This window comes from Mustela lutreola, chromosome 8 (genome assembly GCF_030435805.1).
Source record: "Mustela lutreola isolate mMusLut2 chromosome 8, mMusLut2.pri, whole genome shotgun sequence".
In the NCBI taxonomy this organism is placed as follows: domain Eukaryota; kingdom Metazoa; phylum Chordata; class Mammalia; order Carnivora; family Mustelidae; genus Mustela; species Mustela lutreola.
Window position 1 is genome coordinate 62058126 of NC_081297.1, and position 18046 is coordinate 62076171.

Genomic DNA, 18046 nt, shown 5'->3' on the forward strand with positions numbered 1-18046 from the left:
GCGGCCTGTTAGCCCCGTCCGGACCTCCGGCACTGCAGGGCCCAGAGGAGGACGCCCGGGATCCAGGTCTCGAGAAAACCAGGGCTAGGGAGGCAGGACTCCCACCGTGGTTTCGGGCCGCAGAGAAAGGGCTGGGCGGGGCAGTTGGGGCGCTGGCTGCGGCTGAGGGGACAGGGGTACACGGAGCGCCGCCGCCGCCTTCTCCCCCTCCCCCGGGTTGGCGCTCCCTCTCGGGCTCTAATCGGCGCGGCGGCCGCAGCGGGCAGAGTCAGCGCCGCCAGTCTCCGGGACGCGACTCCCAGCAATTGTGGTCGGGACCGCAGATATGCAGCTGCCTCCTGCCTGGGCGCCCGGCCCGGCCGACCCCGCCCGCGCCCCGCCCCCCGGCCGGCCCGCCCCTCCGCCTCCCGGCCGCGCGGGGACACTGAGGCACGCCAGGGCGGCCAAGGCCTCGGCGGCCCCGGGCCCGACTGAGACTGGAGAGTCCTCTCCCGGCGTCCTCAGACCTCCCGATCCGTCCGTCTGGGGGCAAGCATTCCCGCGGCATCTGGAGCTGGGGCCGAGACCCCCCAGTCCTGCCTTCGCTTGGCGGCTCACCTGGCCTCAAACCTCCGCACGCAGGAAGGGATGAGCCGTGCTTTGAGATCGGGGGTGGGGGGGGGAGCGTCCGATTGAGGGCGTGTAGGGAGGTGGTGGCTGAGTCCTAAGGACTCTCCTTCACCCGGGCAGGGGAAAAAGGAAGGATGGGGAAGGGTGGCCTAAACCGACTCTGAATTTACAGACAGCGTCTTTGTAGGGAAGGAGGGCTGGTGAGGAGAGGCAGGAACGGGTGCAAGAGAGGAAAGGCCATAGTTAAGGAGGGATTAGGGCAGTGTGTGCCGGGTGACCGGGAAGTCCTCCTGCGAGGCTGGAGGCCAGTCCTCACTCTGTTGGCCGGATCCAGGGGCTGTCAAGGGCCATTCTCAGAAGTGAATAGGTACGTCTAGAATGCCTGCGCGTCCCGTGTGCATAGGCACGCACAAACCCACGTGTCAAGGGAAGTCATTCTTGACTGCTCTCCGCACACCCCCAAACTTCTCACGTCCAAGCATCCTCCACCGCCTTCTCAGTATCACCTTTCCCTTTGCTCCTGGGCATCCCCTGTGCCGCTCCAGGCCATATCGCACCTCTGGCTTGGACTGCTGCCACACACTGCTCTCCTTGCCTCTAACGTTGCCCCCCTCCAAACTCTGACAATACTCATAGGCACCGTTTATGCAACGACTACTAAGCGCCAGATGCTGCGGTCAGAGTTCCACATGTATTATTCCTAATCCTTGCAACAACACTGGGAGGTGGCTGTATTATTCTGTTTCCCCTTTCTAAAGAAGAATTGAAGGCATCAGAGGTTATATTGCCTGGCCAAGCTTACACCATAGTAAACGACTGATTTATCCCGAACTGCTTGGCTCTAAGCCCCTATTCCCATCTACTCTCTGTGGCTGGGGCTATCTTTCTAATTATCTTTCTAATATTCCCCTATGTTGCCCTTAGGATCAGGTTCAGATGCTTAGCATAACCAATTAGACCTTCTCCACCAGTCTCCACTCTCTGCTCAGTTACACTCAACTTTGAGCATTTCAAAAGTCTGATTAATCTCCCAGACCTCTAGGCCTTTGTATACACACTTCTCCATGCCTATGAAAACTCTTCCTCTCTTCACCTGGCTACTTCAGTTTCTTGATCTAGTGACTGCTTCTTCCAGGAAGCTTTCCTTGATTGCCCAAACACTGGATTAGATTCACTCTTTGGTCTCCAGTAACATCTAGTAATTACGGTCTCCAGATACTTCCCACTCTTTATGTTAGTCACTGGTTTGTGAGGCAAAGGCTAGGTCTGTTGTTCACAGTTGTGTGCCTGAGTCTAGCTCGCTGTGCTAGGTTCTCACTGAGCCTTTGTGGAATGAAAGAATGTTCCTCGGGTCCAGTCTGCATCTCAAAAAACTGTGCTTCCAAGAAGAATAGGAGCAGGTCAGAGAAAATGAGGGAAATGTGTGTCCAGGGTTTTGAAAAACCATTCCCTTGGGTTGTTCATGCCTAAGGATAGAAGATGAGATCAGGGCTCACCCCAAGTTCTCTTTATTCAGACATTAAATATTTCATGTATTAGACTCCAGGTTATATAGTTTTACAAAGGGCCATGTCCCTGAGATGACCAGAGTCTTAATTCAATGCTACCCATGTGAGACACCCAGCCAAGGCAGGTTCCCTTGTTCCAGAATCAGGTCTCAAGTTTTCCCTTTCCCTCCTTTTTGTCTCCTGCTATTCTTGCTCCTTCCCTTCTAACAGCACTTCTCTTCACTTTAAAAAAAAAATGTTTAAAAAGTTGCATTTATTCAAGTAATCTCTATACCCAGAATGGGGCTCGAACTTAGGACCCCGAGATCAAGAGTCTCCCGCTATTCTGACAGAGCCAGCCCTGTGCCCCAGATTGTCTCTTTCTGATTCTGATCAGCCTTGCCTGGAATTGCTGTATTATCTCAGGACTCAAATGTCAACTAGGAAAGCCAAGCCTCAGAGCAGATGGGAGCCAGGACTAGCACCTGGAGTCCTGCCTTGTAGCCTTGGTGCTGGAAGAAGGGATGGGGAGAACCAGCAGAGAGAGGGAGTTGCAGTAGGCATATAACATGTAAATGTGTATACATATATGTTGGGGAGGGGAGCCCCTCTTCCAAGCTCTGTGCAGAGTTTGCCGGCATCTTGAAAGCTTCCCTTTTGCCCTGTGTTCTCAGCTTTGTCTCCTAGAATTGGATCCTCTTCCCCAGGCACCCTGAGCCTAGGCTCGGAATGCTACATCAAAGAACAGGGCAGTGGCCCTGTCCCAATATCCCCCAACCCAAGGAGCAAGTTTCCCTGGTCACCAGCTCCATTGCTTTTGGAGGGCCCTACCAGATTGGAGGCTGTCTCCCAGGGCCTCTTATCTCTCTCTCCACCATCTGTTCCCTCCCCCCAGTGTCTCCTTTTGTCTTCCAGTTTCCCTGTCTCTCTGTGCCTTCTTCCTTCCTGTTCCCTCTGTGTTCTCTGTCACTGGTGTCTCTCCTGGAGACAAGGGCTGGGCCTGGGTGCTTGGGGGAGAGGGGGGGCCGGGCAGTGGCCAGACCAGGGGCCCGGGACATGAGCGCAACTTTCCAAGCTTCTCTTCCAGGCCCCTGTGGTTGGGGAGCTCCACAGAGGGAGGGATGAGTCAGCGGGCCGCAGAGCAGGGGGGGGGTCTGGGTGGGGGTGGGGATGCCAGGGTTCCCCAGGGCCAGGGAGTTTGCTGGGGCATCTCAGCTCTGGAGGATACGGGGAGTAAAGGATCTTTCAGTCCCCCCAAGGGTACACTAGAGGTTGCTACACTGGCAGGAGTTGCAAGCAGCAGTTTGTGGGACTGGCAGTGCCCTCCACATCACCCTTTTCCCCAGATTCCTGTGGGAAGAGGGGTTCCTAAATCCCCTCTGGGAGACTTCAGGGGCCTTTAGAGCTGTACAGTTGTGACATTAGGCCCCGCGTGTGTGCGCTATGTCTGCCATGTGCATAAACGTGTGTACTGAGGGGAGTCTGTGTGCATCCTGGGCTGGGAGGGTATTCGAGGGGACTGTGAGTCTGTTTGCATGCGTGCATTCTGCTGTGTGCCTTCTTGTGATTAGGGGTTAGGCCAAGTACCTTGGTATAAACATACATTTCCATTGGAAAAAATATATGTATATATTTATATTTATATAAAATCAGTGTGTATCAGTGTGTGTGCCTGCTGACTGATTCAGCTGACCCTTGAGCAACATGGGTTAGAACTAGGGGGTACACTTACACACCAATTTTTTAACAGGACAATATGAAAATGTATTTTCTTTTTTAAAAGATTTCATTTATTTATTTGACAGAGAGAGGGATCACAAGTAGACAGAGCAGCAGGCAGAAAGAGAGGGGGAAGCAGGCTCCCTGCTGAGCGGAGAGCCCAATGTGGGGCTGGATCCCAGGACCCTGAGATCATGACCTGAGCCGAAGACAGAGGCTTAACCCACTGAGCCACCCAGGTGCCCCCAAAATGTATTTTTTCTCTCTTTAAACAAAAATATTTTATTTAATTATTTTTAATTTACTTTTTTTTTTTTTTAAGATATTACTTATTTATTTGATAGAGATCACAAGTAGGCAGAGAAAGAGGGGGAAGCAGGCTCTCCACTGAGCAGAGAGTCCAATGCAGGACTGGATCCCAGGACTCTGGGATCATGACCTGAGCCGAAGGCAGAGGCCTAATCCACTGAGCCACCCAGGCACCCCAGAATTTTATTTATTTATTTGCCAGGGAGAGACACAGAGGGAGAGAGGGAACACAAGCAGGGGGAGTTGGAGAGAGAAACAGGCTTCTGGCAGAGCAGGGAGCCTGATGCGGGGCTTGATCCCAGCACCCTGGGATCATGATCTGAGCTGAAGGCAGACGCTTAACCAACTGAGCCACCCAGGCGCCTCCTATTTCTCTTTCTGATGGTTTTCTTAATAACATCTTTTCTCTAGCTTATTTTATTGTAAGAATACGGTATATAATAGGACGTACAAAATACGCATTAACCGACCATGCTATGTAAGGCTTATGTTATACATTATGTTATGTATAACTATGTTATGTAAGGTTTCCAGTCAACGGTAGGCTGTTAGTAGTTAAGTTTTGGAGGATCAAAAGTTATATTCTGATCTTCAACTGTGAGGGGACTGGCACCCCAGCCCTTGCATTATTCAAGGGTCAAAAAATATATATATTTGGGCACCTGGGTGGCTCAGTGGGTTAAGCCGCTGCCTTCGGCTCAGGTCATGATCTCAGGGTCCTGGGATCGAGTCCCGCAACGGGCTCTCTGCTCAGCAGGGAGCCTGCTTCCTCCTCTCTCTCTCTCTGCCTGCCTCTCTGCCTACTTGTGATCTCTCTCTGTCAAATAAATAAATAAAATCTTTAAAAATATATATATATATATTCATAATTCAGGGCATGCGCAAGAGTGTCTCTTAAAGTGTGTCACCTTTAGGTATGTATTAGAGTGTGTATCCATCTCTATTTCAGGGCTTTGATGGTTGTTCACTGGTGATTCTAAGGTAGCCAAACCTTCTATAACAACAACAGGAAAGGGTTAGGAGTCCCTTTGGTATAGGGCTATCAGCAGGAGCCCGGCCTAGGAGGGTGGGAGGAGGGTCGTGGGTGTGGAGGACGGCAGCTTCCCTGAGGAGAAGGGGGCTAGAACCTTCCCACCCTGGCCAGTTTTCACTGTGTCTCTAGCTCACCCCATCCCGCCCCCCCCACCGAACTTCCCAAATGATCCTAAACCATTAGAGAGAACCGAAGCAGGTTCCAGAGTCAACCTTTCTAACCTAGAAATCCCACCCTGATCCTTCTAGGGGAGGGAATGAAGGGAGCAGTCCCTGTGGTTCAGCCCAGTCCTGGGGTTGAGAGATCAGAGAGTCATCATCCCACCCCTTCCTTCAGGGGCGTCCATCTCAGAGCTCAGCATCTGGGTGGCCATGGGCGGAGGCTGAGGGGCCCCCAGGGTGGTGGGGGGTGGTGGATAGAAACCAGATGCCTAGGGGGTTTATACTGGAAGGACCAGAGCCGCAGCCTCTACCCGCCCCTGCCACATGGCGCCTCTGCCTGGGCTGCCCCACCCCCTGGGAGGCTGGGCTGAGGGAGGCCTGTAAGGGTGGAGGCAGGTCCTTGGTCAGTGATCCCAGTTTCTGCCCCTAGCCCCTGGGGGCACTGGGAATGGGGTGTGGGGGTCTGAACCCAGGAACACCAGGTCCTCAGCTGGGCAGTAGGACTATCTTTAAAAAGGGTGTGGAAGAAGTCAGGACCCAGGGTCCCAAGGGAGGCAGCTGGGGGCTTCAGGCAACCTCTCTGCCTGGCTTTGGCACTGACCTTTGGGAGGGGGCTCTGTGTCTAGGCACTAGCCTTTTGGGGGTAACACAGCAGGGACTCTTGGCTCGCATATTTCTGGGAACCTTGCTCCTTCCCGGGTAGGATTAGGGATAAGGCCCCCAAGGGAAGTGGAGAAGGTTGACCTCTGTGCCCCCCACCTCCTCTCCCCAACCCTGCACCTCCATTCATCCTGCCTTGTTTTCTATCCAGTCTCTTCCTTTCTTCCCCAATCTAAGCTGAGCTCCAATCCCTTCTCTCACCTGCCCCCTCTTCTCTATTCTGGAGTCCCCACTTTTCTCCTCTGCCTCAGTTGCTTGCCCGATCTAACTATTCTCAGGCTTTTCTGCTGGCTATGTAGTTAATTTCTCCAAAGCTTCCCCTTTCTCCTAGCTTCTGAGTGGGGGGCCCCAGAAATCCATCTGCCACCTCAGCCTTGGATGCCCCCACCAGGGGGAGACTGGGAGGTCACCGGGACACCCCACCACGGGCACTTCCTCTTGGGCAGACGGGTGGGGTGGCCCGTGTAATCATCGGACACAATTATGCGCTATTTATACTCCATCCCCACCCCCCACCTGCCCTGCCGCTTAACCCTCTGCCTCCTCCAGACCTGGGCAGGCCTCCAGCTATTTTCTCTGTCCTGTCCTTCCAAGCCATTGTCTCTATCTTTGTTCCTCTGGGCCTGTTTCTTTTCCTTTTCCTTTTTTCCCCCAAACTCTCTGTTTTTTTTTTTTTTTTTTTTTTTTTTTTTTTTAAAGCCAAGCAGCACCTGGTCTACTGTGGCCCTCTTGTCTCTTTTTCTTTTTATGTCCCACAGCATCTCTTCTGAGTCTCTTGATTGTTTTATTTGTTCTGTGTATCTCTGGGTATTTCTGAGGGTTTTTTTTGTTTTTTTTCCTTTATTTTCCATTTGTCAGCCAGTCACCCTGGTTCCCTAACCCTTTCCGCAAATGCTGGGCCCACAGGATTCCTTGGGGGAATTCACATCATGGGGCTGGAGTCCAAATGACTGGTCCTGAACTTTCATCCTGCCAGCTGGTTAAAGGGCACTTAACCCTCCCTGGACCTCTAGGTTGCTCATCCTTCCTCCCCACCTTTTCATCATTATCATGGAGACCAAAAGTAGCAGGGAGGTGGGCACGCAAGGGGAGAAAGTGAGGGAACTGAGTGGGAAGTGAGGGAAGTAAGGAAGGACAGGTCTCCTTTCCTTTGATGGACAGGGCTAGGAGGGGCTGACGGTTACGTTGGGGAGTAACTTCCAAAGCAGCTGCAGCTGGCTGGGCTCCTCTGTGGGAGAGACACCCCTCACTGGTGACCTGGGCTCCTCTTTCCCAGAAACTGACCTTAGGACCCAGATTTCAGTTCATAAACTTTTTGGGTCTCCCTCTCCCAACCTAGTTGACCTTCCTTCTTTTCTTCTCCGTTTCAATGAGAAGTCACTTTTGGGAAGTCCTGCTGCAGCTCTAATTTCAGTTCTGCCTGCTGCAAGAGGGCACTGATGCATGGCAATGACAAAGGGAACTGGGGGATCCCTCCCAGGAGAGCAAGACCACTTAGAACAATCCAGCAAAGGATGGAGATTTGATGTGTGGCCAAGAGGAGCCGAGGGATGATAACTGGCAAGGAATAATGGAGACCAGGGCTTATCTTTTTGGGAGTTAATCCAAAGGGGCTGGCTAGGCTCAGGCAGGAGGACTAGATCCTATGACCTTCCACTTCCGTCCTCCCTCTTGCACCTTCAATTTTTCTCGAATCAGAAGATCCAGGTTCTGCCCCACAAAGGGAGGTAGGCCTAGGTACTACTTTCTAGGAGTGAAACTGAGGCATTGGAAAGAAGACTGGGGAACCCCTGAGCCTGTGCCAAGCCCTCCTTCCATTCTCCGTCCCTCTTCCAGGCCTTGCTCTTCAACCTACCTCAATGAACCTAAAAGTTAGGCAGCTGAAGCCTCCACCCGGAGCACAGCCTCCCTCCTGTCTCTCACTGCATGCACGCGCGCGCGCGCGCACACACACACACACACACACACGCACGCACATACACACTGTTCTCCTGATCTAGAGGTGGGTGACTGGAGAAGCAAGGGTCTCTGCGGTCAGCTCCAGGGTCGGGGGTATGTGCCCCTCCAGCCATGTCACTGTGCTCATGTGTGTGTGAGCTTGTCTGTGTCCATTTGTGACAGCAGCCGTGGCCGTGTGGGCAGCGCCGTGTGTGCTGATCATCCTGTGTTTGTCCATGAGTGTATATGTCAGTGTGTTCCAGTCTCTCTGTGTGAGTGTCGTCCCCAATCCCCCATCCCCCCCCCTGGATCTCTAATTAGTGGTTTGGGGTTTGTTCCTTTTCCCTCCTGTTCCTTCCCTCAGCAGCGCGGCGGCCTCAGCAGCAGTAGGAGAGCGGCGGCGGCGGCAGCAGCCAGGACTCTGGAGTCAGAGTAGGACTGTAGGATCGCAGCCCGAGTGGGAACAGGAGTGGAGCTGGCCTGGGAGAGGAGTGCAGCCCTCGAGGGGCCCTGAGGCCACCCCTTGCCCGCACTCCCACTGCCAGACCTCCAGGGAGGAGAGACCCAGGACACCCAGCCCCAGAGCCCCCAGGTACATGACACCGGGGAGCCCCGGGAGGGGTTCCCCGGATGGCTTGGGGATTGCCGGGGGCGGGGCGGGGCGGGGTGTGGGACACCTGGGCCCACCGTCCCTTCAACCCTCCCCCTCAGCACCCCCCAGGACACCCTGACAACTTGCCCATGGCCCTACCCTCCTCCTGCTTCCACCCCTTCCCTGGAGCCCTGTTTCTCCTCTCCCGCCCAGATCCCTTCTTTGGGGAGCTCAGCAAATGGAGCAGGAAATTTGGACCCTCTGCCTCCCTCTCTCGCCCTGCTCATTGGATCCGGAGCCTTCTCCGCTGGGAAAGCTGTAATTAGAGGGTGGATCCCTACAGACAGAGAGCAGCCCCCCCACCCCCCACCCCCCAGTCCCTTCTAACTTTAGATCTCTTCTCTCCCATTCTCCCATTCTCCCTCCCTCTCCCTCTCCCTCTCTTTCTCCCCGGCTCGGCTGGCTCTCTCCATCTGCCTGGCTCCTTGGGACCCGTTCCCCAGCCTCAGGATGGCGTCCTCCCTGCTTGAGGTAACTGCCCCCACCGCCCCCACCTCCCCCACCAGGAGTCCAGAGACAGTCCTAATGGCCCTAATCCCTGCCCACTCCACCCCCCCCCCCCAACTCACACAGACAGTGGCTGGGGTGCTTGTCACTTCTAGGGTCCCTCTGATGAGGAGAGAGGACAGGGCTCAGAGGGGGGAGCAGAGGGCAGGAGGTAGGGTTGGAGAGAGTGGGGCCAGGGGTCAGAGAGCAGTAAAAGGAAGATGAGAGGGGCCAGGTCAGAAGAAGGCACAGACCTCTGAGGTCCACCCTGTACGCCAACCCTGAGGAGTGGACAGGGATAGAGAGAGGAGGAAGAAGAGGGCTGGGAGAGAGGCCAGCCATGGCAGACCAGGGGAGAGAGTGAGAGGGCTCGTGGAGTGGGCACTGGGCTACAATGGGCTCCGAGTGCCTTGGGGGTCCCGTCTCCTAGCCTGAGCCTGAGCTGCAACTGGTCTGGTTTGTAGGTGGGCAGGGGCTGGGCCTCTGGGCCAGTGTGTGTAGAGGAAGAGGTGAGCTCTGAGAGAGGGGAGAAGGGCGGCCCCATGCATGTGGGGGGGCTGACCAAGGCACTGGGCCCGGCCTGAGAGGGAACCCAGGAGGAGGGCCAGGGTCTGAGGCCGCCTGCCCGGCTCACAAATATTTAGCTTTCAGCCAAAGACAAACTCAGCTCTATTTTGGGAGTGGGAGGCTCCAGGGAGGCCTGGGCCACTTCCCCTTCAGGCTGGGACCCCAGCATCCCTTGCTTTTGGCACTGGGGATGGAGGGATCTAGGGTACCGTGGAGGTCAGGTTTGGGGGTTTGAAGAAATCATTGACTCTACCAGGGGTTCTGGTGGATTCCAGGTGCATAGTTGGAAAGGAAGGACTCAGAGCCACTCAGAGCCACTTAGTACATCCTGAGTTCTCCTTGCTTCTGAGTCTCTGACTCTGTTTCTCTGTCATCATATCTTTCCTGCTTTCTGGGTCCTTCCACAGGAATTTGGAGCCAGAGGGCCCTCCCTACAGGTCTTCCAGCTTCAGGAGCCCCTCAGAACACCCTATCTCTGCTCCCAGGGCCCTAGCTCATGTCCCGGGGGGTGATGGGCCAAACGGGAAGCCAACTCACTGGGCCTGTAGGAGGGGTGTGTGTGAGATGGAGTGGGCATCTTTTGGCACCTGTGCTCACTGGCCTGGGTGGAAGTGTTAGGACATAAGGCATGCATGGCTGGCTTTGTGAGGGCACAGGCGTGTGTGTCTGTGGAGCAGCTGGGCCTTCTGAGCATCTGTTGGTCCAAGCATGGACTGGTGTATGTGTGGAAAGCTGGTGAGTTTGTGACTGAGTCTGAAGGAATGGCAGGCAAGGCAGTGGGGGTGGACACGATGCCCCTCGTCACTGCTCTGTGTCCATTTGGGGGTCCCAGGCGTGGGGCTCTGCCTCCTGCTGCACTGAGAGCACATTGCTATGCCACCCCCCATCAGACTCTATACTGAGCCACCATTGAAACCCTGAGGTTGGTCTTCAGGAAGCTTCAGGACCAAGGCACATGAACATTCCAGGGCCATACAGGGCAGGGGCAATGTCAGTGGGCGTGGGCACCATGCCAGAGTTGCCAGCGTGGCACTGGGGCCTGGGGGAGGGGCTGGCCTGGAGGCCTGTTGGAAAGGCACAGGATTGGGGTAGACTTGGCAAGAGGAGTGTGTCCTGGCATCTGGGCCTTCATGACCCTCACTGCTGTTGAGCTGGAGATGCCCCCCACCCAACACAAAGGCATTCCAGTCCCTCCGCCTGTTTCTCCTACTTTTGGGGCACTTGGGCCCTCAACAGTCCCCCTTCCCTACCCAGGCAGCTCTCTACCTGGTAGGGATGGCTCTCTGGTGGTGGAAAGAACTTGGAAGTTCCGAGAGGGAAGCAGCTGCTGCCTGATGAGAGGCTCACCTGGGAAGATGAGCTGCAGGGGGAGAGGCAGGAGGGAGAAATGGGGGTGAGGGCCAGGTAGGGATGGAGAACTGGAAGTGGGGAGGACCCAACAACGAACAACGCGGGCGGAGGCAGAAAGTGGAGAACGGGCACCCGGGAACTTGGGTGCCCAGAGTGGAGGGCCAGTAGGCCCTCGGGTGTACAGTGAGCTTCAGCAGGAGGTCAGCTGGCACTGTGAGCTCCCTGGTGAAAGGGGGCCGCCTTCCCTGGCCAGGCTGCCCGAACGAGTGAGAGAGCTGGGACAGCTCCTGTTCTTTCTTTGGAGATGCCTCAGTACTTTCAGCATGCTTTTATTGTTTCAGCGGAAGGTGAGGTGGAGGTAGGAGGAAAAACAACTGGAAGGAGGGACTCCCGGGCCCCTGGGAAAGGAATACATGCGATCAGGTATGGGGGCGCATAGGTAGGAGCCTGTCAGGAGCACGCAAGCAGCAGGAGAAAGAAACTGAGGCTGCGGTGAACCTAGCCAGGTGCTCAGTTCTTGGCCTCCAGAACCTGTCTGAGTGGGTCTGGTCTTGCTCCCCCTTCTCTGCCTTCAGGGGCCCTGGGGGCCTCCATTCCAGGGCCGGGGTCTCCTGTTGGCCTGGGGCTGCTTGCCTTCTTTCACCCCTCCTTCCCTTTCCCCAGCTGGGTGGGGTCCCTGGGCTTGGCTGAGGCCCCTGTGGCCACAGTGTGAGGGCCGGGCGGGGGGGGGGGGGGGACGGCGTCGGCGTTTTTAAAAATAAACCGACCGCAGGGAAACCAACGGAGCCGGGCTGGGCCGAGGGGGAGAAGCGGTCAGGGGGAGAAGGAGGGAGGAGTGGCCTGGTCTGGGGGTTTTCTGGGGCCCAGCATCATGGTGGTTTTCTCTTAGGTAGGAGATCTGTCTTCGTCGTCCTCCTCCTCCCCCTCTTCTGTTTTCTTCCTTCTCTCTCTCCCTCTCTGTTTTCCTCTGCCTTCCTAGCCCAGGCTCTCTCCATCACCTCTTTGCTTATTCTGCTTTCCTCTCTCTCCGTTCCCTTTGTTTTTTCACCTTTCTGCTCTTTTGGGTTTCTGCCCATTTCTGCCCCTTAATGCCAGTTTTCCCCTCTGTTCCCCTCCCCCACCCCTGGGGCTTTTTCCTCTGTGCCTCACCCTGTGCAAGGGTCCTTTGCTCTCTGCCTCTCTCCTTCACATTTCGTGGTTTTACCTTCCCATTAGGCTTTAAGTCCTGCCCCACCAGCTACCCTGCCTCAGCTTACCCTCTGCTTGGGAGACCAGAGGCTCCAGGGAAACTTTGGCTAGGGAGGACCCACGGCTTTTCCCATAGCTGAATTTCAGGAAGGTTTTGTTGGCTCAAATTTGGGAGTCTGTGGGGTCGACAGGACCTCAGAAAGAGAGAGGTGACTGGGCCAGGGAGTAGCCAGTTCGCCCTTGGGGAGCAGTGAAGGAATGATGAGGGCAGAGGCCCCTTGCCACAACCTTAGAACCCCAGATGTAGCTGTAGGTTTGTTCATACACACAGAAACACACAGACACACACACACACACACACACACACACGAGGGACCAGGCAGGTCTCGCATGCTTGGGTTCTTTTTCAGCTTTACTGGGAAGGCACCAATTATATTAGCTTTCAAGAGCCCCAGTCAGGGAACTGTATGGGGTCAGCTTTTGAGGGCATCTTTTTGGGTGGGATTCTCAGTGATGGAGGTCTGTACCAGCCAGGGATTCTGGAAGTTATCGCCTCCTGGTGTGTCTTGAGGCTCACCCAGGGAGGGGCACCATGTGCTCCCAAGGGATGGGCATCTCAGGGTGGTTTGGCCTTGTAGCAGCAGCATGATGGGAATTAAGGGCTTTTCGTGCTTCTCAAAGAGCCCCATGCCCCACATCTATGTATCTTCCTCCACGCATGGTGCTGGAAGGGTGAAGAGAGACCAGCTATGTGTGTAGGCTACATGTTAGGGGACGCTGGACATGGTGGGGTATGGCCGGGAGCCAATATCTTAGCCATCCCAATTCCTGAGCCTGGTGGGGTGTGAGGACTTCAGGCTCCTCCAGCCTTCCCAAAGGGGTACCAGCCGGCTCCACGAAGCAGGAGGTACCCACTGCCCGCTTGAAAGACATTCTTGCCTCAGCCACAGTCCTGGCTTGGCGGCAGCTCTGTTCCCTCTCAATGTCCCAGTGTCTCCATGTCACTCCCTCTTGCTCCCCAGCCTACAATCCCTGCCAAGAGATTCCTTACCAGGGACATGAGGCTGTGGCCTCAGGGAGACCAGGCCACTCGCTGCCTTAGTCAAGAGCTGAAGCAGGAACAGGAGTGGAATATGGGGTAAAGCTGAACAAATCTGGAGTGGGGACAACTGCGGTCCTCTAATTTTCTTCCCATGTTACTCTTTGAGCTGCATCTTTCCTCTCCAAGTCTCTGACCATGGCCTCTGCTCTGAACCCACTTCCAGGGATAGCACCCCTAATTCTCACCTCACCTAGGTCCTACATCCATTCCCGGCTCTTCTCGCGGTTATTTAAGAAGCATCTCCTGTTCTTCTCAGCTGCTCCCCCTCCTCCGGCACCCCTGCAACTCCACAGTGAACTCTGCCTCCTGGACTGGGTTGCTAGGCTGTAGTCTGGACCCGGCTCTCCTCCCCACGACTCTGACGCTGTCTGAGCTCTGTTCTGGGGCCCAGTGTTCACTGGCCCGTCCTCCTCTATCTCCCATCGTCTTCCACTCTTCTTGGACCCCTTGGTTCTACTCTCCACGTCTCTAGAGTTTTGCCCTTCTATCTGCACTTCTCCTCCTCTCCCCCTAAGCCGTGCTTCCCTCTGTCTGCAGGAGGAAGCTCACTATGGCTCCAGTCCCCTGGCCATGCTGACGGCAGCTTGCAGCAAATTTGGTGGCACCAGCCCTCTGCGGGACTCAGCGACACTGGGCAAAGCAGGCGCCAAGAAGCCATACCCTGTGGGCAGTGACCTTTCAGCCCCGAAAACCATGGGGGATGCCTACCCAGCCCCCTTTACAAGCACCAATGGGCTCCTCCCACCTGCAGGCAGTCCTCCTGCGCCCACCTCGGGCTATGCCAATGACTACCCTCCTTTTTCCCATTCGTTCCCTGGGCCCACGGGCACCCAGGACCCTGGGCTACTAGTGCCCAAGGGCCACAGCTCTTCTGACTGCCTGCCCAGTGTCTACACCTCTCTGGACATGGCACACCCCTACGGCTCCTGGTACAAGGCAGGCATCCACGCAGGCATCTCACCGGGCCCAGGCAACGCTCCTACTCCTTGGTGGGACATGCACCCTGGGGGCAACTGGCTAGGTGGTGGGCAGGGCCAGGGTGATGGGCTGCAAGGGACACTGCCCACAGGTCCGGCTCAGCCTCCACTGAACCCCCAGCTGCCCACCTACCCGTCCGACTTCACCCCCCTTAATCCAGCTCCCTACCCGGCTCCTCACCTCCTGCAGCCAGGGCCCCAGCATGTCTTGCCCCAAGACGTCTATAAACCCAAGGCAGTGAGCAACAGCGGGCAGCTGGAGGGGAGCGGTGGGGCCAAGACCCCGCGGGGGGCCGGCACTGGGGGCAGCGGCGGATACGGAGGCGGTGGAGCAGGGCGCTCCTCCTGCGACTGCCCCAACTGCCAGGAGCTTGAGCGCCTGGGGGCGGCAGCCGCTGGGCTGCGGAAGAAGCCCATCCACAGCTGCCACATCCCCGGCTGCGGCAAGGTGTACGGCAAGGCGTCGCACCTGAAGGCGCATCTGCGCTGGCACACGGGCGAGCGGCCCTTCGTCTGCAACTGGCTCTTCTGCGGCAAGCGCTTCACCCGTTCGGACGAGCTGGAGCGCCACGTGCGCACCCACACCCGGGAGAAGAAGTTCACCTGTCTGCTCTGCTCCAAGCGCTTTACCCGGAGTGACCACCTGAGCAAACACCAACGTACCCATGGCGAGCCAGGCCCAGGACCCCCTGCCAGCGGCCCCAAGGAACTGGGGGAGGGCCGCAGTGCAGGGGAAGAGGAGGCCAGTCAGACGCCCCGACCTTCAGCCTCCCCAGCACCCCCAGAGAAAGCCCCTGAAGGCAGCCCAGAGCAGAGCAATTTGCTGGAGATCTGAGCGGGATGGAGGGGCTCCAGGCCCAGGGCTGCCTTGCTGGCCTTCCCTGGCCTCGTGGACCACTGCTTGCCCCTCACTCCCTTAGCCCCATGCATGCTGCCCCTGGGGCTCTTGCCAGCTCTCCCCTGGCCCGTTTTAGGCCTGGGTGTCTCCCGGCATGCCTCCGCAGCTCACCCCTCCCTTTGCCGTGAGCCTGTTCCACAGACTCTCATCTCAGGCCCTCACCTTGTGCCTGGTTTCTGCCCTCTGGCTTCCTAAGATCTTCCCTCACTCCTGCACACAGCTTCCCTCTCCTCTGCTCTTACCACCCCATCTCATTTTCCTTCCATCTGGGTTCCTGACACTTTGTTTCTCCAGCTCACTAACTCCTTGACAAGCATCCTTCCTGCTTCCCAAGCTTATTTACCACTATTGCTTAGCTTCCAGGCTCCAGTCATCCCAGCTTCTTCTTCCACTTGCTTTCCATGCTCCAGAACGTTTTTTTGTTTTTGTTTTTTTACAAACATAATGATGATGATAATTTATTGCCCCCTGGTGGCCTCTTCATTAGGGACCAGAGTTAGGGGGATTGGGGTTAGTGACCTGGCAGGGAGCAGGGTGCCAAGAGGGGGGCAGACCAGTGGGGATCTGATCCCAAAGATGGGGTGACCCCAGGGTCAGGGAGGCTGCCCCCAGGCTTGTATATTTAACCCCTATGTTCCAAGAGAAATGAATACTAATAATAATAATTCTATTTATCTAAGTTATGATGACAGGTCAGGTAGAGTGAGCTGGGGAGGGAAGGAGGTTCATTTCTATGGAAAATTTAAGCTAAGTGTATCTCGGTATAGAAAAAGTGTTAGCGGAGATCTTGTTAATAGAATTTCTATCATCAGGGTCTCAGTTAATGGGGTTTCTCTTTTAATAGAATCTCTGCTAATAGGGTTGGTTAGCTAGATCTCTGTTAAAGAGTTGATGGGGTGTCTGTCTCTCAATTAGGGAATCCCTGATATTCCCAGCCCCAGCCAGAAGCTGTGAAACCTCAAGTCCTATGGAGGGGAGGACTGGAATGTACCCCAGCTCCCTTGACCCCAGAGCAGGTTCTTCCACTGCCCCTCCCATGACGCCGTGACCCCATCAGGCTAATCCCTTGTTGCCATGGTTACGGAGAGCTTGCAGCTGCCATCCTAGACCTGCTCTTTGGGGAAGCCCACCTAACAGGAAGAGCACACTGGTTTGAAGATGCCTGTCCTGGAGAATAGGTGGGGAAGGCTTTCTCTGGGATCACATTCAAATAAATCAAGTATTTATTGAGTGCCTATTTTTTACAAGGCACTGCTAGGCTGGTGCCTAGAAACCGCGAGAAAGAAGAATTTATAGAGCTAGGAGGACAGAGGTCCCCAATTTGATTTGGGCGATTGCATCCCCAGGCCCCCAACCAGGGACTTCCAATGCTCCCAAATCCAACTCTGGTGACTTTTAAAGCCGCTTCGTGCCTTTGAATGCCTTTCCTGTGACTTTGGATCCTCTTTTCCTATCTCCTGCTCCCTCAAGGCCCCAAGTTAAAGGGTTAAAGCCGCTGGAGCTTGGGGAGAGGGTAATATTGTAGAAGGGAAAGGATCATGCCCTCATGGAGTCTTTTTGTTTTTTATTATTATTATTATTTAATAAAAATTTCGATTTTAAATTTTGTCCTGATGAGAAAAGAGAAAGAGGAAGGAAGAAGAGTGAGCCACAGGATTTTTCCTTGGCAAATTGGAGACTCCCCACGGGCATCCTATCCTGCACGTTGGCACACTGTGCCTGCGGCAGAACCCTCGGTCGGCCAGGCCTTCGGGCTGAGGTCAGTCAGTGTTCAAACGCCCAGAGCTTCCCGTCGAGTTGGGAAGGCGGAGAGGAGGTTCCTTCCCCGGCTCTCTCCCGGTCTTTGCTTCCCGACCCCGGCCGGGGTAGGGCCCCGCAGTGACGGCGCGGACTACCGCGCGGCCCCGAGCGGGTCCCGGCGGGCGGCCCCCAGCCTGGCACGTAACCGCCCCCTGCCCCGGGTCTGCAATCAGCCGTGCCCGCCGCCGAGTTAGCGGACGAACAAAAGCCACTCTGTGGCGGCCAGCCCGAAGCCACAATAGGGCTTTGTGCGGCCCCCACCCCCGGGCTCCCCCGCGGGGTGAGGGGGCGCACGGGTAGCGCCCCCAGCGACCGTTCCCCTGGCCGGCTTCGGAGACGCTGCGGCCTGGCTCGGGCGGCCAGCCCCCTCCTCAGCCTACCGCCGCGGCCGCGGCCGCCCCGGCCAGGTGCGAAACATCCTGCCCTCCGGCGGGGCGCGCCGCTTCAAAGGCGCTTTGAAAAGAGCCGCGTTCCAGGGCTCCTCCCGCGGGCTGGGGTCCCGAGCGGCGGCGGAAGAGACGTGCGCCCGGCGCTGGGGGGCGGGGGTCCCGGGCTCCCCCCCCCCCCCCATTCCGGTCCCCGCCGGGAAGGCTCCTCGGGACCCCCCAGGGCCTGGCCCTCTTGCCACCCGGTCCCCGCCTGTTCGGTGCCAGCCCCCGCCCGCCGCGGCCTCGCGGCCCTCCCCTCCCGGCCTCTCGGCCCCTTTCATCTTCCCTAGACTCCGCTTGGGGTTTTGCTGGTTTCTGGGAGATAAAAACCGCCTCAAATAGCTGCGGCGCGCTGCCAGGACAAACAGGGCCAGGCGGGCCATGTGCGCCTGGTTACCGGCCCTGAGCCGGGGCGCCGGGCCTCCGCAGGCCGAGCTCCGGGCGCCCAGACTCTGGCGGCGCCTCCCGCCTCCCAAAGTCAGGGACCCCTTTAGGAGACTCGGGCAGGGGCCCGGTGCTGCCTCGGTTTCCTGCCCAGGTCGTAGGGTGTCCCCCTCCCCGGACTCGGGGAGTGGAGACCGCCCGCTGAACGCTCTGGGTCTGTGGGGCGGTGGGTCACAGTCACTGTGTCGCTTGGGTCACCACGCCCCCTGGTGAAGTAAGTGGGAAGTGCGCTGGGCCT

At 56.6% G+C, this 18046-nt stretch overlaps 1 protein-coding gene across 2 annotated transcripts; it reads left to right on the forward strand.

Moving 5' to 3' along the window:
• The first annotated feature begins 8284 nt into the window (after positions 1 to 8284).
• Positions 8285 to 15588, forward strand: SP7 (Sp7 transcription factor). 2 transcript variants are annotated; one of them, XM_059185191.1, is made up of 3 exons: positions 8285 to 8508; positions 9012 to 9039; positions 13799 to 15588. In XM_059185191.1, exons 2-3 carry the CDS (start codon positions 9019 to 9021, stop codon positions 15071 to 15073), a joined length of 1296 nt encoding a protein of 431 aa, XP_059041174.1. In that variant the 5' UTR covers positions 8285 to 8508; positions 9012 to 9018; the 3' UTR covers positions 15074 to 15588. The 2 variants fall into 2 exon arrangements, with proteins under 2 accessions (XP_059041174.1, XP_059041175.1); XM_059185192.1 differs by lacking the exon at positions 9012 to 9039.
• Positions 15589 to 18046: the final 2458 nt, after the last annotated feature.